We start from the raw sequence: 26580 nt of genomic DNA on the forward strand, positions 1-26580 counted from the left end.
GATGAAGGCACTTCTGATTCATTAAACACATTTTCCCAAATGCTGTTTCTACAAATATTGTTGGGCCATTGTGCTTACTTGTATTTATTAGCTGGTGTAACAAGGAAGTTGCACCTTCCATAAACCTGAGAGGAACCCGCTTAAATGTGTTGCTCTGAATCTCAGCAAAGAAGAAAACAGTTCTAATGAATAATTAAAGCTTAAAGAGGTCATGCTGCTTTTGCAGTCTCATTTTTATTTGTCACTGCTTCGTTTGTATTAGGAAATAGAAAGTTTCAGGTGCAGGAGCCAAATTAAATCTCTTCTGCATGTGTTCCTTTAAACAGATCTATTTGGTAGCCGTCTCCATTTTTATGTATTGGGTGATTTGTTAACTGTAATAATTTCAATCAGTCCTGGGAATTATAAGTTTCAGGCTCTTAATTTTCATCAGGCAGTGGCTTTGTGCATCCCCTCACCTTCTGTCAGCAGTACGAGCAGCGACTCTTCGGCCGGGCAGGGCTGTGGATGCAGGCAGAGCTGCTCAGGGAGGACCCAGGTCGCCATCTGGTCCGCGTCTCTGCAGGCACCACCAATCTGCCAAGCTCCTGCTCTCCTCCTAGGCCCTCTCCTCGCCTCCGGCCACCCACCGCCCACCCTCCCGTCTCCTCCTCCTCAGCTCTCTCTCCCTCCCACTTTCTTCCAAGCTTCCTTTCCTCCTCCCCTGCAAACCACCTCCTGTTCCTCCCCGCTCTGCCCCGAAGCACTCCTTTTCCTCCTCATGTTTTTACATTGCTCTCTGCCTTCTTCCCCCAGGCCCTTATTGCCCCAGAGCTGCTCATCGTTTTCCTCCCCCTCTCAACGTGCCCCAGTGAGACCAGCCTGCCCCATCTCCTACACGAGGCTGGCCGCAGCCGGGGACACGCCATCCTGGCTGCCCTCTGCCACCAAGTGCCTGAGACGCCCGAGCCTGCCAGCACCTACCCTCCATGAGGGTACGGCACCTTACGGGTTGCACATACTGCTGGGAATCAGGAATAACCAAATCAGTAACAACTCTAATTCAACTAAAGTCCTTCATATTTCCTTTATATTTTCTTCCAGGATATATTAAAGTTGCAAAAGATTTTTGTTCCTTTTATTTTTTTCATACTGGAACCTAGTCTTTGTAACCAGGAGCTCTGTTATTTTTTCCCAAGGTTAGATATTAGCCCTGGGTATTCAACTAGACAACACCATCTCTTGAATGCACCACCCTAATCTCTTCTAGTGGAGTGTCTTTTCCCCTAATACATCACACAGATGATTTCTGAAACCTTCGCCTTGCATTTCCCAAATCCAGGCATCAGCAGGGTTTGGCAGTTACACCCCTTTCTCCTAACCTTTCGATTCCGCGTTGTCATCTGCCTTGTTTCAGTCCCACATCACTGATTGTGCATGATCAATCTCTAGAGGTTCAGCTTCTATGTATAACTCAACAAGCTGGCATAGAAATGAGGGAGACATGCTCCAAAATGAATGCAGATCCAACTCAAGGTCACTGCATTATGAAGACAGACATATTGCAAGCATTGCCTTCAATTAAGTTGATTTATGGAGTGAAATTTCCCTATTGCTTCTTCAATATCCAACTATTTTTCTAAATGCCATCATCTTATGATGAATCACCATGGACTGAAGAGACATGGAAACATTACAAGATTCCAGGAGTGTCCAAATAATCCTGCATATTCCTAATCAGTTAACTAGTGAGAGCCTATATCACTACTTTCCAATGTAAGCCTTACTTTTTTTTTCATGAAAAAACTTTGTGGTGCAAAAGAAAGTTTCTAAAGAAAGAGTTCAGTTCTAGATGTCAGATTGGAGATGTTCTCTGCTATTACAGCAGACGACAAGTCATTTTATGCAGAGGGGTAATTACGTGATGCCTTGTAAGCTTCTGCTACACCAAGAGACCTCACAAGGAGTATCAATAATGTGAACGATTTTTTCCGCTGGCTAGATCTGGAGGGTTTTTCCATTACAGAAGCATTCTGTGTGTGCTACCCCAAACATCCCCAAGTATTACCCAGGTCCTCATTCTGGAGAGTTGTTTCTTAAATTTTAGACTGCTGTATGACAACTGCAAACCTTGGCTGTCGTGAAATGAAGATGTTTCAGGAACGTGAAAAAAAGGCAGTTTAAGAGGGTCTAAAAGTAGAAGGTGGCAATAGCTCAGGGCTGCACGTGTGTGAAAGCTGAGGTGGCAGAAGATGCAGGGGATAAAGCATCACACATTGTACTGGGTATGTTTCATCTAGTTCAAGAACGGTATTAATTCCCCAGATGTGAGCATGACTATGTCTCAAATTATAAACTCAGTAGGGACTTTGAAGAGATGTGAATGTCCATTTCCTAAATTTCCTTCCCTGGGTAGCGACGAGCCATGATACAGGCTTTATAGACATGCTGTGATCGTAAGAGTTGAAACTATCAAGCCCTGGTTGATCACCATGTTAATGAGGGAGAACTGATGGCTTACTGAAGTAAGGGAAACCAGATGGATAAAAACCAAACTATTCCTTAAGGGAAACTTGATTCCAATTGTGCCAACACAGGAAAAAAGCACAGTTTGACAATGTGAAAATAAACACAATTTGTCATTTTGTAGCATATGAACGCTTCATCAGACAAAATGACTATCTGTTCTCAAAATTGCATCCGGTACAATTTGGTATTTCAGCCCTCTCATAATGATTGATGGACTGGCAGCAATCTGCCTGAATGAGCAGTCTTTGTACCGGTGAATGTATGTCAGGGTCAAGAATACTGGGGGTAAAAAGGTGGATTTTCGTCCAAATCAAGATATATCTGAATCCTAGCTAGCATACAGCCCACCACAGATTATTTCGCACTGCTCTCTGAGGTGTTGGAGCTACGATGGCCGCTGTGTAGTTACAATTGTGAATAACCAGTTAGTTTCTGACACATTGTGCCAAAAGCACTGCTGGTTACTGAAGTACCTCTTAAAATTAAGGCATTTTGGACTAGAATGTAAGAGGCTGGAAAGTCGTTGAAGAATGACTTTCAGTTTGAAGCTGTGATGGGTGAAGACGCTCGCCTAAGAAGCCAACACCAACTCCTCAAGTGTCAGACCAATTTTATATAAGGTAGAAAAGCCAACTGCAAAACTCTAATGGAGTTTTCTGTCCAGGCTCCAAATTCATTTTAAAAGGCAGAGAATGATTATATCAGCCACCCAGAAACAGCTTTGGCAAAGCAGCAGTGGAGCAAAGTATGGAAATGAGCGGTGCGACAAACTTCTGGGCTGCCGGGATAAAGGACTGCAGCATGAGATGCAGGACGAGACGAGGTGTGAAGGCAGAACACAGCAAGTGTGGGCCGTGGTGGTAGATGGAAAAGCAGACACAGAAAAGTGAGTTAACAACCCCATGACAACTAGAAATGTTGACAGTCTCTTGGGACTGAGCCAGGCATGGGAACGCTCGCCATGGCAGGGCTAACTTAGCTCTGACTTGAAAATGTTCCTCAAGCAGCATCACCAACATTGCCCCAAAAAAATCATGCCATACCCAGGGTGAGGAATCGCCCCTGTTTCCCTGTGCAGAAGATTTACAAAATGCAAGCTCAGCATCAGGGCTGGAAGTATGTCAGTGTTTCTTCCTAGAAAACACAGAGTCATTCCCTCAATAAGCTCCATAAAAAGGAGCAACAAAAAAGATGAAATAAGCCACAGAACCCCCCAAAATTTCCCACACTTTGCCATCCAAGCAGCAGCACAAGAGGACATGGTTAATAAGGCGCAAATTGCAAATGGTAGCAGGGAGATGGTCAGCAATGTAGGGAGGGGCTACTGGGGATGCCTGAGCAGTGATGGTGGAATAACACAGCACGCTACTTTATCTACTGCTTGGCTAAGGAAAGGCAGCTGGAAAAGGGATAGGAGCATTGCTGAATAACCTCAATCATGACTTCTGTGGTCAAAATGCTGGTTTATGAGAGGAACATTCCAAGAAAATGGAAATTAAGTAGCTCAAAACAACATGTAACATACAATCAACTCTTATCTACTTTGCTGCTGTCCTACATTTCCCTGATACTATTGGTATTCATTGTGGTAGCACAAGGACACTTAGTACTTTTGGCAGCAGTTTTGTAATGACTGAAGAGAATTCAAAGGACAGCAGCCAGACACTGGGATGTGTTTTATTAGCTCCCAGATGTGCAGGTGAGGTGAATCTTTGGGAAATGAGTTTCGCTGCCACGGATATTCTAACATCACTCAAGGTCTCAAATAAAATCTTATAATGGAACAAAAGGCTGTCATAGAATTTTAAAGTCGTCTTTGGCAAAGCATCTTTTCTGCATCTGTTCATTTCTTACACAGAAATACAAATGCACAACCTCTTTGATGATATTTGCCCAGCTGAAAACAGAAGGTCGGCTGCTGAGGCTGTATATACCCACGTGAATGAAAACCAACTGAGCCTCTGTAGACATTTCCCTGGATGCCCTCTGGTGTAGGTGATCCAGAATCTGGTGATGCTTTACCAGGCTGTACGAAATAGCATTCAGGTGTTACATCCTGGATTGCAGCATGCCAAAATATTGCTCACAGAGTAAAGTTGTTCAAGCCAGAACTAGAAGTCACCACCCAACAGCAAACTTCATCACCAGCTAAGTGAGATACATCTTCTCCTATGTGGCTAACTTCTTCAGGCAACGGTGAGCATCCACTGATGTCTGGAGGAGATCAGCTAAGGCACCACGTCTGGGCCACGGGAAACTCAAGAGTGTTAGAAGAGAAAAGGGTGGGTCATGACATGAAGGTCAAACTGCCCAAGCGAGAACCTCGCCAGTTGCTGTATATGGCTGTGAAGTTGGCACGGAGGTCAGTGGAGGTGGCCATTCTGCAATACGGAGCATGAGCTCCACTACAGTTCAAGACTGCAGAAAAAAGCAATGCAAGGAATAGAGCAACACAACCTTCGTTCTGCGGGGATATGGTGAAAGGAGAAGCTGTGAGCTGCCTCTGCTTCCAACAGAGAGGGCTTTGTAGAGGAGCACCAAGGAGAGGCTGCAGATGGCAAAAGGCAATCAGATCAGACACTGCCACAGGCAAGCTGGGGGAAGCAGATTATAATATCCTAGAGTAAATACTTGGGAGTGGTGGCATGAGACAGTCTCTTCTTTCACAGAAAGTCTATGATGAATACAGGAGGGAGCATTAACTACCATACTAAGGTAAGAGAAGAAGTGAAGTGAGGTTAATGGTGGGACTGAGAAGGTCAAATGATAAACTGAGACCTGTTCCTAGAGAAAATGTGCTTTTGCCAGACTTGAGGGCAATGGCGAGTGCTAAGAATAAAGGCCTGGGTGAGAGCGGAGCGCGATCCCCTGCCAACACCAGCTCATTTGCAAGTGCGTGGGCAGAAGCAGCTGCAAGCTGCTTGGTGCACGTCTCCTCCAGCGCCACTGCCGCCAGGGCGGTCTGAGCCCTTGCGAGGTGTTAAACACTCCAGGAAGGTGTTTCGCATTTAAAAACATTAAAGAGGAGCAAGATGGAGCAGGCAGCAAAAGCCACCGGTAGTTATTCACGTGGCACCGAGGGGACTGATGAAAGCTCTGAGCAGCGGAGGGTCTGCAGGCAGTGGAGGGGGAGGACTGGAAAAGGGGGAAATTCATGTCGCAGCAGAAGATAAGAAAATAAGAGACTTGAGGAGGAGTTCTGCTTTGCCCACCAGACAATTGAAAATAGATCAAAAGAAGAACCCAAAGGGTTTGTTAGAGCTGACAGCTCCTAAGGAAGAAAGTGGGGCAAATTTCATACATTTGAACATTTTAAAATAATTTTCTTTTTGCCCAGGAAGTAGAGGGGGAGCAAACAAAGGGAGAAGACCAGATTCTGATGTCGCTGTTACTGGGTGAGACAGATTTGAGTCCACTGCACTGAAATCAGAATCTGGCCCTTAAGTAGGCAGTTCAGCTCCCCGCAGTGAGAAACAAGTAAATTCTGAGTTATGGGATGAAAGAGAAGGAAGGAAAGGACTTTTCTGAGGAAAAACAGAAGATATTATTTCACTGTCTCAACACCTGTAGAGAAACATGGATAAGATTCAGGATTATTTCCTTTTAAAGACTCACCTGAGCTGAATTGGCGTTACCCTGACCATGACACGCACGGACAGCTAGTGATGGTCAGCTTATTTAGGGTACCGTGCTAGCCCACAGTCTTCTAATGGTCTTCCATGGTCTTCTAATCTTTTCAGGTCCTAAGCATTTTCTGAAAACAAGACCTACCCTGGCAAAAGTATGACAATAACCCCAGCTACTAGCAGTGCTCTTCATCAAATTCACCTTCAGGATGAAATAAAAATACAAACTGTCATATGGACAAATATTTCCCGGACTGGCAGGATTCAGGGGGTGTCAGACGGCATCTGTCTCAAAAACAACCTATGCTTTGAAGTTTTCAGCTTCGCGAGGCTCGCACAACAGCCAAACTTTTCTCAAAGGCAGACATCCAATAAATGTGTATTTAACCTCCCAAGGCTTCTTTCTCTGCTGGCTCCATCCTCTGTGGCGATGAAGGCAGCGTTACAGCAGCAATGTGGGGTAGCAAATTCACATGGGGTGTGTTTTGCACACAACCTGCATCAATACTTCATGATTTTTTTTATAATGACAGCATTAAACATCCTCTGGCAGAGGCTCACAGGATCTGTGCTCGTTCAGGTAACTTAAGGACATCGCTGTGAAATTCTCAGCAAACAGCAGGAGACAAATAATCGAACTCGGGACTATTTAACATAGAAAGTGCCAAGTTACAAAGAAAAAATCTAATGCTGTTCCTTGTGGCCTGAGTGGAGAGCTCAGGACCATAATAGTCCTTGTTTGACCATCAGCACCACAAAGCAGGTTTTGAAAGGAAAAGGAGGTGCACCACCCATTCCTCTTTTCAAGGGTTATTTTGTGATGAGAGGAATGAAGAGAAAAGAAAGTTAACTTGGCGGCTGCATTCGCCATTGTGTGTCAATCCAGTGAGACAGGGGAGTTGTACTGGTGGAAAATCAAAGAAATGAACACAGTACACAGATAGACTCCATGCTATAAATTTTGCGGAGAGGAACATTTTTTGGCATGTCTGATCTCCTTTGCTCACTATTGCTCAAATCACGCTGCAAAGGATTTCAGAACCTGTCAGCAGAGAAATCTTCCTAAGGAAAAAAGTATATAACCGTTTCTCTTCTCCCCTGGCAGAATCCCACACCGACACATTCTCACTCATTATAAATAGAGGTTCTCCACTGTTGTCCAAGAGAAGTGCAAAGCCGTGCCTTTAAGGAAGCCCAGTCCCACACAGCATGCTCAGATGGACACTATGTTCAGGCAACTGCTGGTACAACAGCCCCACTCTGCATGTCACGCTTTTCTTGTTGTCTGTGATGTTATCCATCAGTCAGCCTTCTCTGTGCTGGTATATTCAGAAAACTTGTCATTTAAGCATTCAGATATTCAAGTGTTGCAGTAAGTGAGCTAACGGTTGGCTCTGGAACTGAAGCACAGCGTTTAATCACAGAATAGATGCAACAAGCAGAACCACCAGGCCAAATTTCCCATGGATCCTTACTAATTGCTTTATTTTTAATATACGGTCAGCTCCTTGCAACTTGTATTCCTTGTATCTGGAAGCACTTGCTGTCAAATCATCCTGAAAATCATTTCCTTCCACATCTTCAAACCATCCCAGAAGACCCACATTTGCCAGAAAGAAATCAGCTGGTTAGTGGGATTTTAGGCTGGACAAATACGGGGTGTATCTACCTGCCCGCAGGTAATTGCTGTAGCCATGCGACCACTTCTGCAGCTGACATTCATAGCACTCATTCCATCAGTGTAACCCCCCTCAGGAGAAAACCCCGCTTAACTCTATTAATAGCGTGCACGTGTGCGCGCTAAGTATCTGTAGCTGCTCAAGAGCTACAAGAATGTGGCGTGTTGGCAGGGGAGAGTTTGATCCAAGGAGGTTGCAAATGTCTGGTGTCCCATGAGAAAACAAGAAAGGCTTCTCAACCAAGTCCTAAACCCGATGTTTTACTGCATAGTCTCACCAACCAGGGGAGGTGAGAGGGCTGGAAGATGAAGTAGTTAATCGAGCAATAGCTCTGCAGAAGCTGTTGATGGAGAAGGAGGCAGCAGCTCGACCCATCTATCCTCATGTGTCTCCCACTGCTATCAGATATCACCTCCCGTAAGCTCGTGCTCAGAGCAAGGAGACGAAAATTGCTATTGACAGAAGTACCCCGCAGACAAGGTCCTCTGCTGCAAAGCTGCTAGCGTCTTGCATGGTGGAAACCTATTTTAAATGACAACAGAACACTAATGTTATGGAAAGATCTCATTGTATATAGTTTTCAGGATTAGGGGGAGAAGAAAACAAAAGTACAGCCTGCCTTGACAGATATTGTCAGACATTGAAGTGCTCTGTCTTCCAGTGCTGATTTGTACCAACACTTCCAGGGCATCAGGGAATGTTGTCATTGATAAACACTAACCATGGGAAATGGCTGTTTCAAAGACATGGCTGATGGTACGGCCAGCAACAACGTGATCACGTAATGCATGGCCACAAACAAAGTTAATAAGCATTTGCATCCTACAGCATTAACCGTCGCTCTCAGTCATCAAAAAATAAAACCCCAGTGAACACTTCTGCAATGGTACAGGCAGGGTTATTAAAGGATTATTTGAGAAAAAGCAAGGAGAAGGTAATATGTCATCAGACTTTGGGATCACTACTTTGATTTCCTGTTGAAAACTCCTTGTACTTTGAGATCTCAAACCCCAAAACAAAGCTTAATCTTCACTTAGGCACTACAATTCCCTCCCTTATCACATTATCTGAGTACATCACACTCTAATTATAGTTATCTGAGCGACGCTTAGTGAGATTGGGAAGTTCTAACCTTGTCAGAGAAGCCCTTGAACACAGAGCAAAAGCGAGTCAGAAACAATTTTTAGTTTTTAAATGCCAGCTAAATACGCTGCAACCAGTAGAAAAAAAATGTTCTTACACCATCAGCAACACTTCAGAAAATTTGCCTCTTCATTATCATTAACCCAGATCCTGAAGTCCTGGCTCAAAATTCAGAACAAAGTTGTTATTATTATGAGGAAAAAAGGCATTATAACATTTGTATTTCTAAAAGCATCATTTAAAACATATCAGTAATCATTCAAAGAGAGGAGTAATACTTACAGCATCTCAGTGGGATATTATATCTTACTCTCAAGAGGTATCCAGAAGTGCTTCTCAATATTTTAGTATCTGTTAGGCAGTGATTGCAGCTTATTTCTCTCTCTCTCTAGTGGGTACAGAAGTAGAAGTTAAATATTCCGTCTTCCTCTCCAAAGTATATAAGGGACTGTATCCTCATACTCAAGCAAAGAAAAAAAATATCTCTTCCATGTCACATCCTGGTGTGGAAAACAGGCCACGTGTGCCTTACCGAGCGTGGACCTGTGGCTATGTTTGTCTACACATTTCTTCAAGGCGTCCTCTGTGAAGCCTTTGAGAAGAGCTTCAAGGAGTTCAGGCCTTGTGAGATACTGTAGGATGGTTGTTATGGAATTTAATTGAGGTGTTTCCTTTTCTGCCACCTCTTCTGTTTCATGGCTTTTATTCTTTTGCATTGCTTTATATGCTACAGCATGGAGCCAGGTATTTTACCAAATCTCAGTTTTGCTCTGTTTTTATTTTTTGTGTTTAAGTACAAGTCAGACTCTGCTGTTGCGCTTTTAAAGCTGACCACTGCTTTAGTAGCTTCCACCCAGCTAGTTCTAGTTTTTCCCAAATCTGGGTTTCAAAATCCATCATTATGAAAAAAAAGTATTATTACATTTCATAGCAAAACTTTGTTTCTGATACTTTGTGGATTAAAAGAGCCCTCAATACCCTGTAGATCACCAAAGTTCTTGATAGCAACTTCAAGCCTCACTGAGAGTTTAATAAGCTGCTGCTGAGTTATATGACACTTATTAAGTTTATGGAAATAATTTATCCAGTCTGTTGCTGTTATTAGCTATCAAACACCATAGACACTAGAGAGGACCCTGAACCAATCTATGATCTGAACTACAGCAAAAATATTGGGAAGAATATTTTGGATTCCCAGGCTTTGATACAGGTCCAAATCTCACAGCCATTTGCTATTTCTATAAAAAGTTGGCCAGAATGACCAATCTCAGTATCCCTAAGAACTGGAAATAGAAAGGAATTCTCAAGCTTGTCTAGAATTTTCTGTTTGGAGCTAATTATCCTCTTTTTTCACCTCTCTAGACTTGCTAGTACTCTTTCATGTGAAAGGCTTCAGATATAAGTGCCAGGAAATGAAAGTCCCCAGCCATAAAAGAGGAAAAGCCCAGACACTGCTAATACCAACCCATCCTGCCCTGCTGATGCGTTTCAGGCCTGCAGTGGAAGGGCTGGCTTCATGGCCTCCGCGTAAGACAAAGTTCTGCTACGGGGCCCATTTCATTCAGAAGTTTAATAACGTGAGGCCATTTTACAGAGACCAAAACTCTCCATCAATCCGTCAATGCTGCAAACACAAGAGGCTTGGGAAACATTTCAGTCTTGCAGACTTCGTGTCTCTTAATTGAGTTTCTGGAAGTGGGACATTTATTTGGGCTGTTGCCCATGTCCGTGCCTTGTGAATGTGCAAGTTCACAAAGCAGCCTTCAGTGGACAGAGCTCTCTCCTTTGTGCATCTACCTGTTTGCACAGAAGTTGTGGGTGCTCAGTTACCTGTGATACTTCTACTTGTCTATCGCCTCTGGAGAAATTAAACCAACTACCTTAAAAGTTACTGGAGAAGTACATACAGGCTGAGAGGCAGCCCCACACACAAGCACGTTGTCAATGAAAAGCCTATTTCCGTAGGAAGTCAGGGTGAGAAGATTATTTAGATTTTTTCCTTAATGAATAGGAGAGGATAAAAATCATATTCTGAAAGTATTTCCTCTAAATTGGCACACCATAATGAAGAGACTCAGAGAAATGACCATCCAGTCTCAGAGGCCCTGTTATGCTGGGAGAGATTTAGTTTCATTGTGTGAACTGCCATAAAAATAAGCACTGGGGTCTTTAACATCTGAGTTTTGGATTGCCTTGCTGGAGAGCCATCAGGAGCAGCAAACCCGCTGATGGCAAACAGAGGGATGCATGGGCAAACATGCTTGGCAGGAGCAGTCCCAGCTGAAGTGCTCTCGTCCACCTGGCAGACAGGACAGGTGTGTCACCTCCAGATGTGACGTGAGCCACTTACTTCTTGTTCACAGCCTTTGAAGTGCTGTGCAGAGAAAGCCCGAGCCGTTACCGCAATTAGAGTAGATGATACATCATTTACTGGAAGAATTAAATGCACTGTAGTAGCAAACCTGCAGTTGACACTCACAGGGTGCAATTGAAATCCTCCGGATTAGTAATTCTTTTGAGATCTTTGTAATCATTGGTAATAGGTAGTGAAATAAATCCACATTTATATCCTACAGACTGCAGCTGTGCTTCTGTTAAAGTAGTATTAAGTGATGTTTTTTAAATCCTTCTGCCAGCTCGAGCTGTAAGCACCGAAACTCCTGTGCAGAGGATAACTCATCCTGGGTGATGTATGTTCCTGAGCACGAAAGCGCTGGTTAATGAATAATGAAAGCACCAAGGCAGAATCACACCTCAGGGCTTCGCTCCTGCAGTAAGCTCTCCGGGGAGAGGTCCCCGCGCAGCTCGCTGTGCAGCAGCCGTCTCGGCTACCCAACTGCAGCTAAGACTGCATGTGGCTATGGATAACCGTGATAGAAAATAATACAAAATACTAATGTAAAGCTTTACCCCGATGCACAAAGTGCTGAACCTCATCTTGTTCAGTCGAGCGAGGAGTTCATCAACTCTGGCATTGTTCCTTCAGGTACCAGGAGTGCACACTCGTGCCCTGACTTACTGCACAGGCTCCCAGTTAACTAAACAAATATGCCATTGAAAGCTGAGCCAACCTTGAGCGGACATATGGGTTTAAAATGCAGCAGGAAGAGATTTATGGACTTATTTTCCAAGCCTAGAGAGTAACTGAAGAGGCCTCAGACAGTTCAACATTTACCAGCTCTGATAAGGGAAACCAGCACTTCACTGGGGACAAGACAGGAGGGGTGATGGGTGCTAGATTGGCACTCAGCTTTGCTGTAGAGCCCCAGCCGTGGAGCAGGGACCCAGAGTGACAGTCACTCTAGGAACAAAAAGAAGCTTTGCAAACTCGGTATGCTTGTAAGATAAGCACAGCACTGATAAAGTAAAGCACAGGGAGATTAAAAAACTCAAGGGAACGATATTAGTGGCAGACTGAAGAAAAGAGCCCAGGAATCCTGGCTCTCCCTTCCTTCAGCTAGGCTTCAGCCCAATCTGCCCAAAATTCATGACCTTAGAGATGGTTTCTTGATGGCATAAGAAAAATCAGTGACCAGCCCTACAGGAGATTAATTTACTTAATACAGCCTGGGAGGAAAAGGAAATAAAGCAGAGCTGGCAGAAGCACATTTACCTGGTTCTGTTCCTTATGTGTTATGTTTGCTTTGTTTTCATTTAGGAATCTACAAAGGACATTGCTTCCGAATCAACCACTTCCCTGAAGACAATGACTATGACCACGACAGCTCAGAATACCTTCTCCGTAAGTGAAAAGTAATACCTAATACACCACATTAACAGACGTGGCCAGAGAGACTTTCCTGGGTTTCTCTTCTGTAGAGTGCAACCCAAGTCTTATTCATTGCAAGAGACTGGCCCAAACTGGGTGGCACAGAGCAGTGGCGACATATGTCCAGTTCATGCTGCAGCTGACGCAACCATGACCCTTGGGGACCCCCATTTCAAGGGTTTCCTTCAGCCAGAGGAACGCTCACAACTGGTGCCCATTCTCTAAACATTATATGGACAATTTTCAAATGAAAACTACAGCTATCATTCTGAGACTGGTGAAGATATTTTACAGAGGCAGTATTTATCTGATTAGTGTATCAAAACAGGCTTGAGGAGTGGGTTCCAGCCCATTAGGAAGCTTTTCCTAATGCTTAAACCCAACCCTTATGCAAGCCTCGTCTTTTGCAGCTGCTGAGCCACCTCCCCCTGCAGTGAAATGACTGCATTGTAGGAAGGAAGCTGAAATTTCTGCAGCTAACAGCAAAATCTCAGCATGAACATGGGCCGTGGCTTCCCTGCATGGACAGCCAGCCATCGCTGCCCCGTGCTGGTGGGTAATCCCCCACAGAAGTCATTTCATCCACCAACCTGGTGCTTGAAATAAGGGCAATCGTTTCGTGTCCAGACGATCATTCACTCAGGTGATAGGAAATCTTGGAACCCGAGTGTGAAACTTCATGGATCCTGCAAAATCTGAGTTAGAGCTCCCCTCCTCCGGAGGACGCCTTGCCTAGCTGTTCCTTCTGAACAAGAGAGCTGGCCAGCCAAGCTGAAAGCAATGCCCTTTACCAGAGAAAGGTTCTGCAGTTCACAAGGTGTTGGGAAAGCTTCAGGGAGCAATGAGTGACGCTGCTGGCTGATACACCCGGCACGGCAAAACACTCCTCAATTACACTGCTTTTAATTACCTGAAACACCACTTAGAGAACCGCTCTGCCCTTCTGCTCACTTCTGGGAAACAACTTCTGGTTGCTAAGACAAGAAGAAAGAATAAAAATCTCTGAAAAGTATGCTTTACCAGAAACCCAGATTTTTTTCATCTTTACTCTTGTCAATTTAGATCAGTCATAGCGCTTGGGTGACATGATTTCAGTGCTCAGGCGAAGGCAGACTAGCGGAGTGTGAGCACAGCTGCATTTATCTTTCGTACAAAGCCTTGGAACCAATGTTAAATTGATGCCAAGTCAGCTTTCAGAAAGAAACATCATTAGTAAAAGGACTGTAAAGGAAAGAGGAATTAAATAGCATCTTGATAAAAGTGTATTATGCCTTCTTTATTTGGAGAAAAGGGAAAACTGGGAAAAACAGTATACAACTCCGCAGTAAGACATGAGATTGGCAAATTGTTCATAAGTGTACTTGTGATGGGTGTTCCTAAAAGCTGTTTTCCAAAGTGACTAAGTACAGACCTTAGAAACAAGTTGGTTCAACCCTTTATGTCTTCTGCAAAATCAGGCTTCAGCTGCTCCCCCCGCGGAGGAGAGCTCCTCCTCGCGTAGTCTGCACAGATAACAGGACTCCTCTGCTTTAACTTTTATAAGAAAAACTGCAGCTCCACTTAAAATGCGTACGGTTGATTTAGAGATTACTGAAAGGTTATGTATCTAAATCCAGAAGAGATGAGCTCATACGTATATGTAATAGGAACCAAATCATTGTCTAACTAGACACAGACAAGAGGATATTTGCATCCTGTTTCAAAGGAGACGTGAGACCTTCCGTCCCATTTTTGCCCTCTGCGCAACACCTTTGCAATCTGCTGTCTCCACATCATTCACCATGCTTTTTAGCCATTTCTTGGCACAAGTCTCCTGAAGGGCCATGTTGAGCATAACCCGTATTTTTTCCTGTCTTGCATAGACAAAGGCACCGATGCTGTGTGCATCTTCTGCTCCTGAAAGAGCAGCATGAGGGGTCTCAGCCTGCTCCACAGTTACCAATCTAATACAGGCTTCAGATAAACGTAAACATTGTGGTGCTAGCAGAATTGAGCCCTGGTTCAAAACCCTGTTGAAATCAGTAAAAAAATGACTGATTTTAGGGGACTTTGGTCTGGGGTATGGGTAGGAGCAGGAGTTTGGATTTTGCCCTTCAGCATTCAGGCTGCTCCCTGCAAAACCAAGTGAACGACAGCCACAGTGACAACTAACACGTGCGAAGAAGCTCAAACATAGACCCCTCCTATTGAACCTTGCCTGTGACAACACACGCCAATCTGTGTGTCTAAAAAAAATCCCCTTCACATGTCTGTGCAGAGCCCCAGCAAGCGCCAGAGGTATCGCTGCCCTGCACAGAAAGCCCATGCAGTCCCCGGGCTGCTGCCTGCATCGCCCAACTGCACACGTGTGCTCCGGCTTCCCTCCTCTCCTGCATTTCTGCAGGCACACGGAAACCAAGCTGCTCCGATCCAGCATTGCACGAAGCACACGCACCTCTCCTTTTGCAGAAGAGGGGATTTCAGCCATACTCATCCTCACGGCGCGTGTGAGGATGTCAGGGCTCTCCTGCGGTGCAAAAGTGCAGCCATGGGGAGGAGTACTGGGGACCCTGTTTCAGGGGCACGTCTACACTTTCGTGCACCTCTTCCCCGCATGCTATAGCATCCCCTTTTTAAAGGCATTTGCTTGGCTCCTGCCTTTTGGAGGAGAATAAAAGCACGAGCAGAGCGCCAGGGCTTGCAGCCCCGTGGGGAGGAGCAGCACAGCACGCTGCGGCGCTTCACCGAAGGAGGTGTCACAATGCATAGCGGTGCAGAACAGCCAATGCAAACAGACAGGACGGTAAACAAGAAAAAAAAAGCAGGGGAGAAAGCAAAAACCAGATTGCCTTAATGTTTTTTGATGTGCTGTCATTTTATTACCAGTATCAGGGGACATATGTAAATTCTACATGGTACCTACGAGCTTCCTTTTACATTTCAGAGCTGAAAGCACACATTGTAGGAGAAAATATACTGTAGAGTTTTACAGGAAGAGAACACTGTGTGTTTTGTTTCTCTTCATATTAATTACCTACTGTAGAAAAATTATCTCTGGAGATTATTGCTACAAGTAGAACCCACCCCCTATATTTGGCATGTCTGGCAAGTTCCTTCTGATATCATCACTGAAGCATTTTAGGACAGCTCTTTACTTTAGTTGAAATCATTATAAACAGCATGAACGTAACATATAGAAAACAACGAGCAGAAAGGGTGGCCGCAGTACATTTTAAGCCTAGGCTGCCTTTTGTCAGGACAGTAACAGACAGACAGGGATTTGGGGTGCCTTCGTGCCCAGCAGCACAGAGCCTGACATTGAATGTTTTTCTAATAATTGACTCTAAAAACTGACCCAAAAGTCAAAGCCCTGTTACCTCGTACCGGACACGGGCGGATACACCCAGGACAACAGAACGGGCTCTCAGCACTCAACAGGCTTTGATGAGAGACCTTACACCCTCATTACTCGGATTTGCCAATTATTGCAAGACACTGTCAGAATCGTAATGCATCCAATGGAAATGGGTTTAGATCTGGTTAAAAATGCCCTGTCTTTGAAAGACACATGCAGCGACATTGCCAGTTTTGGTAAGAGACGGACTTTTCTCGCTGTTGCAGATCGATACAGGCATAAGCTTCCCAGGCAGGGACTGTCTTTTATGTTTGCACCATCCTAACGAGGGCTGGGCCTGTAGCAGAGGCTCGCAGGGGCTTTGCAGCGCACACAAAAGCACTGCTGTTATTAAATGCCCAGCCCTGTCCCTCTTGCAGTCAGTGGGAGTTTTGCCACCAGTTACCAGGGGAATCGTTAGGAAGCAATTCACAAAATTGGGAACGCCACGGCCATCAAAAGTAAAATGAGAAAGCATCAGCTGTAACATCTGGCCGTTTCTCCTCGGGAAACGGGCACTGCTCGCTGTGCGTGGCAGCCGGGAAGACGGCACCCGGGAGAGACCGCATCGCTAATGCGCCGCATCGGCAGATTGGTGCAGATGGCCGTTTTCTCCTCTCCCTGCGCTCAGCCCTGGGGGTCCCTGCGTCCTCCCGGTGTGCCGTGGGGTTTCCAGCCCTCTGCGACAGCAGCTTCTGACCCACACCCACCTTGGGCATCCCCACGCCCCAGCACCCGCTCACCCTCCTGGGACTCCCCTCCGCGCCTTCGCCTTTCCATGGCCCCCAGCTTTGGGGCAATCCTGTTTTCCACAACAGTATTCAGCACCTTATCTCCCCTTCTTCAAAAAAATCCTTTCTCTGCAACAATATAACTTGGTTCCTCGCTTTGCCTTTCAGGAACACCTACCAGGTTTTACCCCTTTGGTTTTTACAATACAGACTTCCTCTTCTTGTGCCCGTTTATTTTTTCTCAGCCCTTTTGTTCCCCCCCTTCTGCTTCCCTTTCAATTGCTGCTTGGTCTGGTAGTGACCTGACTTCGAAAGCTGGCTTAAAGTGGTGTTTTGACTTTTTTTCTCAGGGATTTTATAGCCCATGCTGGTGAATGGACTGAAGCATACAGAATTTTAAATGACACTACTTAGCTGTCAGGAAACTAAACACAAACATCTGAGACACACTTAAAATTTCTTCCTTAGAAATCTGAAAGGTTTCAATGTCCTTAATATTCAACAAAAGAAAAAGGGGTTATTAGCTGTGCTCGCTGGCAACACAGATGCTGCAGACTTCAAGAGCTGCACTTTGCCCACCTTGCGCGTGTACCAAGGAGCAGACCCGTCTGCTCCAGCCATCCCCAAACCTTGCAGGGTTCATAGCCAGCTCATGAATGTTTCACTGCCGCTCCCTGCACGATGTCGGGTCTTACTGTCGCTTACCTCGTGCTTTGCCAGAAATGTTCTGTGCGCGGCGGCGGCAGATAATGGCGATAACGCTGGACTTTGTAGGAGAAAGATCAAAAATTTAAGTTACTCAGTTGAAAGCGTCTGTGCCACATTGGCTACCTACCCATGGCCTCACCTCCCAAAAACGTGCCCAGAAATGCAGAATCGGTGATAATTCCAGGAGAAGCCAGGGGTTTTGAGGCTTTGTAATCTCCACACTTGCAGCCGAGAAGGCATCTGAAATGATAACCGTCTGCCTTGGTTTTCTACCTGTCTCCCCCCCAGGCATTGTCCGTGCCTCCAGTGTGTTCCCCATCCTAAGCACAATATTGCTGTTGCTGGGAGGACTCTGTGTCGGAGCAGGAAGAATTTACAACAGCAAAAACAACATTATTCTCAGCGCTGGGATTCTCTTTGTTGCGGCAGGTATGTTCTCCTTAAATTGAGTCCTTAAGAAGTGCTGCCTTTTTAAACTGAAAAGGACTGTGGAAAAGCTTGTTGGCAGTTCTCTCCCTGTACCCCCTTCCTGGATCGAGGGCACTAGCAACATCACATTAGGTGAACTTCTGAAGACAAAAATATGTTTTTGAAGCTCTACGATAAGTATATTATAGAAAAGCTTTTAGTTTTCCTGAAAAAGGAAGCTAAAGTCAGTAACAAGCAGGTTTTACACTATTTAAAATGTATTAAACATTAGATGAATCAGGCATCTCTTACTTCCAGGGCCTTTTTCTTTTCCTTTATATGATGGCAGAAAAAATTCACCTATGACAGGTGAGCCCGTTTTTCACACTAGAAACATCTGAGAGTCAGCCACATTGTTAATAGCTTTCCCTGAAGCTGGGATTAAGCATGCTGCATTTAGATGAAAATTCAGCAAGGTGGAAGAGAACTTATCTTGATCAAGGTGAACAGCCATAGCCCTGAGCTCAAAATGTATTTTTATTATTATTCTGAATGTTAGAATCCCACTAACAATATTAGCAAGCTCGCATATGCTACCTTCCCACTGTGGCAATGAAGAGATGGGAACAAATCCTGCTGAATATTTTGGGATCCATGTGAGCATATGTGATCCAGGTGTGGATCTATTCTTTGTTTTTCAAGAATAAATGAAATCTTGAGATAAATGAAAGAGTAAATAAATGCAATAAAATTTCCTGGTCATAATCTTTGAACCATTCAGGTCCAGAAAGTAACGTAGCTTGAATTTTATTTTCCCAGCCACATAACCACTGATTTATGTTTTTCTCTCTCTAGGACTAAGTAATATCATAGGGATCATTGTCTACATATCAAGCAATGCAGGTGACCCAAGTGACAAGCGAGACGAGGACAAAAAGAACCATTACAACTATGGTTGGTCTTTTTATTTTGGAGCCTTGTCTTTTATTGTGGCTGAAACCATAGGTGTTCTGGCTGTGAACATTTACATTGAGAAGAACAAAGAGCTGAGGTTTAAGACCAAGAGGGAATTCCTTAAGACTTCTTCCAGTTCTCCTTATGCCAGGATGCCAAGTTATAGGTACCGGAGGCGGAGGTCCAGATCCAGTTCTCGATCTACAGAGCCTTCTCCATCTAGAGACATTTCTCCGGTTGGCATGAAGATAGCAAGCACCATTCCCATGAACGAAATTTCCATGTACACTCTTTCCAGAGAGCCTTTGAAGGTTACAACAGCTGCCAGCTACAACGCAGACCAAGAAGCCAGTTTTCTGCAGGTTCACAACTTCCTTCAGAAGGAATTTAAGGAAGGACTCCACGTCAACATGGTCAACAGGAGAACAACGCCTGTTTGAAGTACCTGCCTTTCCCACGCTTTTTGAAGAAATATTGAAACAGAATGGATCTGTCATGAAAGAGAAGGAGCGATGTTAAAATACCCTCTCACCTCTTTAATTGTGGCATGTGTTGAGGTAGCAATGGAGATCCTCTGGACCAACATAAAGATATTACACGCTCGTAGCTTTTTTTGAAGCTATTCGGAGTTTGTTTCTTTCAGTTCTTGGTGTCACAAGATGAAGGCAGTTCATGTTCCTGCACCTTTGTAGTGTATACAAAATTCTTGGAGAAACCCCAAAGGACTTGCCACCAGTGTGTTTTAAAGGATTACAGAAAAATTGTTGTACGACTTTTTTTTTCTAATATTGAGGTCCCTTAATACAAACTTGCAAATATGATTTATAACCAAGCCCAAGGATGAATACGAACTACTCAAGCGAGCCACTTTCTCCTTTGACACAGCATAAACTTTGCCTCTTTCAAAAAAAAAAAAAAAAAAAAAGAAAAAAATATTTTTGAAGGCAACACTTTCTAAAACTGACCTGTGCTACTGAAACCGCAGAGCACCCGTGTACTGAGCATTACAGACTCCCTGATGGGGTAGGAAGGGGGTCTCCCATTTCTGGGTGTAAGGCATCCGTCGGGGCAGCGCAGGTGGGGGAGAAGAGGGTGGGTGCATCTTGAAACACCTAGAAAGGGAAGGATTAAAGTAGGTGGGACTTGAGCATATTTGCAAATATCATTTCTTGCCTAACATTTAGAAAACTTGAATTCTTATTTTGACTAGCCCTAGTGCCTGATCTGGCAAGGTGCTGAGTGCTGTCTGTCAGGAGCCCCTATAGACTACTTATAGCAGAGCGCGAAGCAGAGCTGAGCCGGGGCGGCCCACGCAGGCGAAGCCGCCGGTTCCCTGCAACTGCGTTCCTGTTTTCCTTACTGCTTCACAAGTGCAACACTAACGCTACTGGAAACTAAGATATCTAAGCAATGTGCGTAAGAAAATGAGAAGCTAATACGTTTGGACTAGCAAAACTTCCTGCAGCAATGGGAACTGAGTGTTAACAGAATGGATGACAACTTTGTATTTTTTAAAATAGAACAAAAATAATCACCGTTTATGAGATATTTATTAAACTCTTTTTATTATGAATAAGTGCCGCATGGTGCAAGGTATAGTTGCTTTTAGATGGAAATGATGGTTCGACCTAATTTAATTTATTTTGTAATGAAGCTACTTACGTGCAGAGAGCCCACAGAAAACTCTATGCATCACCTAAGGGGAACTAATTTGTACCCTTTGCTTCTGTATGTTTCTAAAAAGGTCTGAAATATTTTTTTTCTTTTAAATTCCTGCTTTCATTTTTTACACTTAGGCTTGGAATCTCAAAGCTCGAGGGCCTGACTAAAAGGTAATTTAATTTAATAGTACTCATGTTGATTTTAGTGACCGCTCGACCAAGCCATATGAGAATGAGGTACCCGGTTCCCCTTGGATGAATTAGGTGCAGTGAGAGAGGAGCATCTAATTCCTGAAGATTCCTTTGAATATACCCATCATCTTTGCCCAGAAATTCTTTGCTACCAGAAGACTAGAGAAGTGGTGATAAGAAAAAAAAAATTATTTGGAAAGCTTGGCTCACTGATGGTGGGAGATCTCAGCCAAACTGTTAACACCTCTTTAGTCTTAATTTATCCTGCGATGGCCGCAGCGTCAGTGACTCGGTGGTGGTTTGGATACGAGGCTTTCAGCTAGTTGTACCAAGTCCTCCAGGGAAATCCTGGAGGAGCTGCCTTAACATCCCAAAAAGCAAGTTGAACCCCCCTCTTACCTTACCCACCAGGTAAACCCTGCTTAAGCCTCTCTCCTTGCAAGAACCAAGACACAATTCTCAATTTTAAGCAAAAGTCTTCCCCTAGTCGCTGTTAAGCTCTGCCTAGATCTCAGCCTGGCAGAGCGACATCGTTATTTTTGCGGAGGTGGGTTGGAGCCTTCATCCCTGCTTATTAAGAGTTTCCATTCAGGTTAAAACTCTGCTGGGATCCTTTTTCAAACCTCTGAACTGTGAGAGCTAAAGCGAATGGAGCGATGGGAACGATTTAAAAGTAGAAAATGTTGTGCTACTTTCTGTATCAACACACTATGGAGAAAGATGTTACACAAGCTTTTTAAAAAAAATTCAAACAGAGGCAGACAAGAAAACTTTTTTACCTACTTTTCGGCTAGGACAACATAAAAGAGTTCTAAAATTATTAAAGTTCTTGATGAAAGGTTTTTTTTACAAGAATCTTTATGCTTTCAAACAATAAATTATTTCCTACTTTTTGAGACTTCGTAATATTAAAATACTTTGATTAGCTATGATAGAAGTAGAAGTTTGCAATGAAAAAAAAACCTTCTGTCTCATTAGTGTGTCATACTAAGTGCTAATTTACATCTAATTATAGTTGATGTATTTTTCAAGTGCAATTTCCCAGAACTATTTGTTTCCCACTGTGTTAATAAACTAATAGTTAGAAATAAGTCCTCATCCGTGTTTACTGTAATTAAGAATAAAACCATTCCCTTTAAAACCAGGGGTTAGATATAGGCTGTTTTTCTAAACTCATGTACATTGAACTGGAAGTTGACAGTGTGAGGTTTGCTTTGTGCATTGGTTTTGTTCTTTTAATCGTCATTCTCCGGTGAATGTGTTTAAAACCAACCGTCTGATTCCAGCCAAAGTCTAAGACTTTTCTAGAGCCCAGGTCAGACCTGCAGAGGCACGTGCAGTATTTTTACACCAAAAAATGTCTTGCTGAGCGTTTCGGGATGTTCCTCTTTGCCAGAGCCTCCTCCCCCAGAGCAGGGCTGGTTTCAGCAGCTCTCCGAGTGCAATGCCCTGCTTTGGTCCGAGCCAGAGCATCCGCCCCTTCTCCAGCGGGCACCTTTGAAAAATGGAGCTGGAGCAGGGAAGTATTGGTGGGATGCTCATGGGATACGGGGTTTGGACAGGGAACAAAGTCACGGGAGATAACAGGGACCAGAGCTTGTGGGAGAATGGGGGCTGTGATTTAAAACTCGTGGTCTATGTCAAATTGCAGTGCAGTACTTTGTTCAACTAAAACAAACAAAAAAAAAAAAAAGTGCTGTTTCATTTGACAATTCCAGTAAAAAAAAAAAAAAATCAATCCTACAAAAATCAGTCTTTTCCTGTGGAAAACTTTGATTCTGACAAAACTGAAAAATTTGCAGCATTCCTGCCCATGAACAGGGTCTGCTCCATGGCTGATCTATCTGAACAGAATTAGATTGTGCTCAGATTTTGAAACCACTCAGTGACAGTTAAAAAAAAAAAAAAAAAATCATCTGTTCTTCCACATCTCTCTGGTTTCCCTGGCCAGCATCGAACACAAATTAGCCCCCATTTCTCAGCAAGGCCTGCAGATATCATCATCATATCATCAAGAATAATCGGTCTTTTGGCACTATCCTGTAACAGCAGGCTTAAAAAAAAAGATGCTATTGGGTCAGATTCAGTTTTCCAAGAAACAAAGTTTCAGGTATATCGTCAGCTCTCTCTCCCTAGTTTCTCATACACAATAGGAGTAAAAGGAGAAACCACTTCATATACCCATACATCTAACAAAAAATTATTTTTATATTTCCTTTTCTTTCTGTATGGATCACATATCCACAAGGGCTAATATATCACGTCCCTTGAGGTTACATTCCTGTCTGCAGTTCAAAAGTGTTATTTCCACTGTGCTTCAGTTCTGCTGGTATAATCACAACCATGTATAATGTACTTAATCCTTACTTTTTAAATAAACCATTTTAAATGTATTCATTTTTGTGTGGAGAAAGGTATATAGATTTTTAACTTCCAAATTCTCTGAGCTGAGATTCCTGTGTTTATTTTTTCACATTTCTACCTATTTTGATTGCAGCTGGGGATGTTACTGGAAGCCAATATATCAGAGAAAAAAATATTCTTGTGGTCCCACAAACCAAGACTTCTCCAAGATAAGCTATCTTCACAACATTTCCAGGCATTTGGGTAGGAAACTAGGAAAAACCTTCTAGTTTCCAGCTTAAACTTGGCCCATATGAGACATGCTCTGGTTTGGATGCCCGGTTTGAGACTGGTATAGTGGCCAGGGGCACTGCAAATCACCATCAACAAAAATAAGCCAGTGTCTTCTGAAGTCCCAGCCCTGAGCCTGTGCTTTGCCTCCACCTTTTGAGGTTTCATGTGAACTTGCTTCCGAGCATCCTCCTCTCCCAGGTCTTGTCCATGTTGCCTGAAGAAAGCTCGACCCCATGTGCTGAAGCTCCACGAAAGCCTTGCTCTGATCACCACCATAAAACCCCGGCGGTGCAAGCGCTGCCAAGCACAGGTCGGCAGTTCAGCAGCCTCTTGCTGCTCCCAGGCATCCCGAACCATCCCTATATCAGAGACAATATTTCTTCTTCAAATACCTCTTTTAACTTTACCTTCCCGGTTCCTAAGCCTCCAGACTGTCTTTAAAGTTGAAGACTGCCTGCGTGTCTCTATCTGCCTGCCTCTCCCCATACGTATGATCAATTGGCACGTCTGGAGGGAGGCAGGGGATTCATCTTTTCGAATGCCTCCGACACCTGGTAGCGAAGCCATTTAAAGCTCAAGCCTAAAGCTGGTTCCCTTCAACTAAAATAAATACTCTTCCCACATTGCTGAGCAAGTCTGTGGGTAAATAGTGACCCCAAGAGCTGTGGCTGCCCTGCTGTGAACAGGGATGTATCAAAAAGGAATGATGTTGTTTGAGGGGGAAGCACAGACAGAGTCCTTAAGGCTTTGGAGAGTGGGAAAAGAGTCCAGCGAGGAGAACGTGGCATTTCCTTGGAATGAGAAAACTAACAAACATGGGAGGTGCCGAAAATAAAAGGGAATGAGGAGTGCTCTGCACCTGTCTGTGAAACGGCTCGTCTTACAGCCGCCGCCGCCTTGCTGCACCAGAGCTAAAGGGATCGCTTACCGAAACAGCACACCCGGCGCGGCAGTCGGTATTTTAAGAGAACGAAGCTGTGGATCAGACGTGGGGGCAGCGGCAGGGATGGCCAGCCCTGCCGGCGCTCCGTGGGGCTGCGGGGCTGGTGCCGCAAAGAGGCTGGGCTGCGTCCGGCAGTGCAGGGTCATATCTCCTCCTTCATACCCGTGGCAGTCCATTAAAAAAATTAAAAAAAAAAAAAAAAACAACCAAAACACACATACACAGCCCCATTTTGCTCACCTTCAGTGACGGCAGGATTTCAGCCCCAGAATTAGGGAGCTTTTGGAGGGTGCCATTGGCAGTACTCCCGGGTATCAGCTATGCAGAGCCAACCATGATCAGGGTGGTCTCACCACGCTGGGACCATGCAGGCTCAGGAGCTCAAATATTGCTAAGGAGCTCCCATTTGAAGAAAGCTGTTGGCTGAAAAAGTGTTTGAGCTGAGAGCAGACCAGGCCCCAGCTCCTCTGCTCTGGGCTATTCTCACCTGGGAAGGGTCTTCTGCAAAACATCATTCTGCAAGAAGGGAGCCACAAAATTTGGTTAATCCGATTGTGGTAAATATGGAGGCTGGTCTGGAAGAAATATAGAAAAGTGCAAGTGCTGGGGAGCAGAGCCAAGCCAACACCTCTGCTAGGGACAAAATACTGCAATAGTTGGTCTCGAGGCACCTCCTTTAGCATTTTCTCTGTAGAGAAACACAACTGTTTCTCTTACTCACTGCTGCTAAAGTGCAACTAATTACAACCCTCCCTGCTTCCCAACAGGTCCTCATTAATAGTCTGTCTATATTTCATGTGATATTGATTTTTAAATGTGAATACTTGCCAGCTGACACAGGGAGACTGCAGGAACTGTTCCTAGAGGATTATGTACCATGGTCTTCTCGATGTGCAGGCAACCTTTGGGGTTTTCCTTAGTCCTTTGCTCCTCCAGAGATCAGTTTTGCTTCTGCATTTGTCAGATGCCCACCCAGCCCTCCAGACCCCCAGGGAGCGCAACTTCGCCTCCACACTGGGACAGAAATTCCCAGGTTGGGGACAGAGGCTCAGCCCATGGGCAGGGGAGCCTTTTGGCTCTCACCATAGCAGTTGCAGGGACAATAAGCCGCGATCACCAAATACCTGCCGGCAGTCCCCAAAAACAACCAAGCTTATGCCAGGAGGAGCAGGCAGCAGCACCTGCGCAATAGGGCTACATCAGCTCACGTAGCAAACCCACAGAGCCCATGGGGAGCAATAAACCCACAAAATACTTTCTTTCCTGGGGACTGGTGGCTCTAGGTCACTTTGGGGGGCTGGTGTTTCACCTCAGCTGCAGCAATGTGAGTTTCCAGTCTCCAGGGAAGCTGCTGCTGCTCGCGTTGAAGCTCCTTGTGTCTCGTTCACACTCCCAGCTCTGCTCTGCAGGGGAGGGAAGGATGAATTTTTCCCTTCTGATTTCACTTCAGTTGTCTCCTGGATAGTATTAGGAAACTCAAAACAAAACCATACCCTGAGGAACTTATCCAGATCGGCGTACCTAAATAAGAATAAAAAGCGTGATTCTTGCCAACAGTGGAAGACACAAAGACCAATACCAACAAAAAAAACTAATGAGTTCCCACCCCTGCAGTCCTTGTAGGTTGTAATTAGTCTAAAACATGATCATTAGCACTTGCTTCCTCAGCAACCAGAACCTTGCTTTGTGCTCAGATTTGCAAACACACATTCACTTTCTTACACTCAACTTGCAGAGGACCTGCGGAGTTTGTAGCATGAAGGAAGCGAAGTCAGGATGCAGCTCCTAAGATCGACTGATGTCTAGTGAAATTTAACAAGAGACTAATTCAAAAGAAAAGGCATTACATTTTTAATGCATTCCTTTTCTGGTTTAAAGGCTGTTCCCTTTAGGATCTTCCACTTTCATGAGAACTCTTGGTTCTGGTTTAAATGTAAGCCTCTAATATTTCTCCCAGCCCCAACCCAGCATATCATAGTCCTTTGCAGGGCTGTGAGCATCTTCCTACAGATGTGCCCGTGGTGTCTGGTCCCTGCCTTGCCCCATGTCCCCAGCACCCTCCCCAGTCCCCTTCCCCTCCAGTTTCTCACCACGTACCTTCGCTCCTTCCCATGGCTCCCCCCTCCCCAGGAGGACCAGGGCAGCAGATGCCCATACCAGGTCCAGACATGTCACCCTGCTCCCCAGGGGTGTCTAAGCCAGCCCAGTCACATGTCAAACTGAGTAATGCTAACCCCTTCAAGTCATA

The 26580-nt window shown here is 44.6% G+C and overlaps 1 protein-coding gene across 1 annotated transcript in view; it reads left to right on the forward strand.

The window, feature by feature from the left end:
* The window catches only part of CACNG4 (calcium voltage-gated channel auxiliary subunit gamma 4), a gene marked incomplete at both ends in the record, with an annotated part of 39966 nt that extends 20627 nt beyond the window's left edge, over nucleotides 1-19339 (forward strand). The window contains 3 exons of the mRNA XM_082326451.1: nucleotides 12615-12698; nucleotides 17826-17966; nucleotides 18801-19339. Of these exons, the coding sequence (XP_082182577.1) occupies nucleotides 12615-12698; nucleotides 17826-17966; nucleotides 18801-19339 (764 nt within the window). The remainder of the gene's footprint in view (nucleotides 1-12614; nucleotides 12699-17825; nucleotides 17967-18800) is intronic.
* Between the last annotated feature and the right edge of the window lie 7241 nt (nucleotides 19340-26580).

The sequence above is a fragment of the Platalea leucorodia genome (assembly GCF_965183815.1).
Source record: "Platalea leucorodia genome assembly, chromosome: 14".
NCBI lineage: Eukaryota > Metazoa > Chordata > Aves > Pelecaniformes > Threskiornithidae > Platalea > Platalea leucorodia.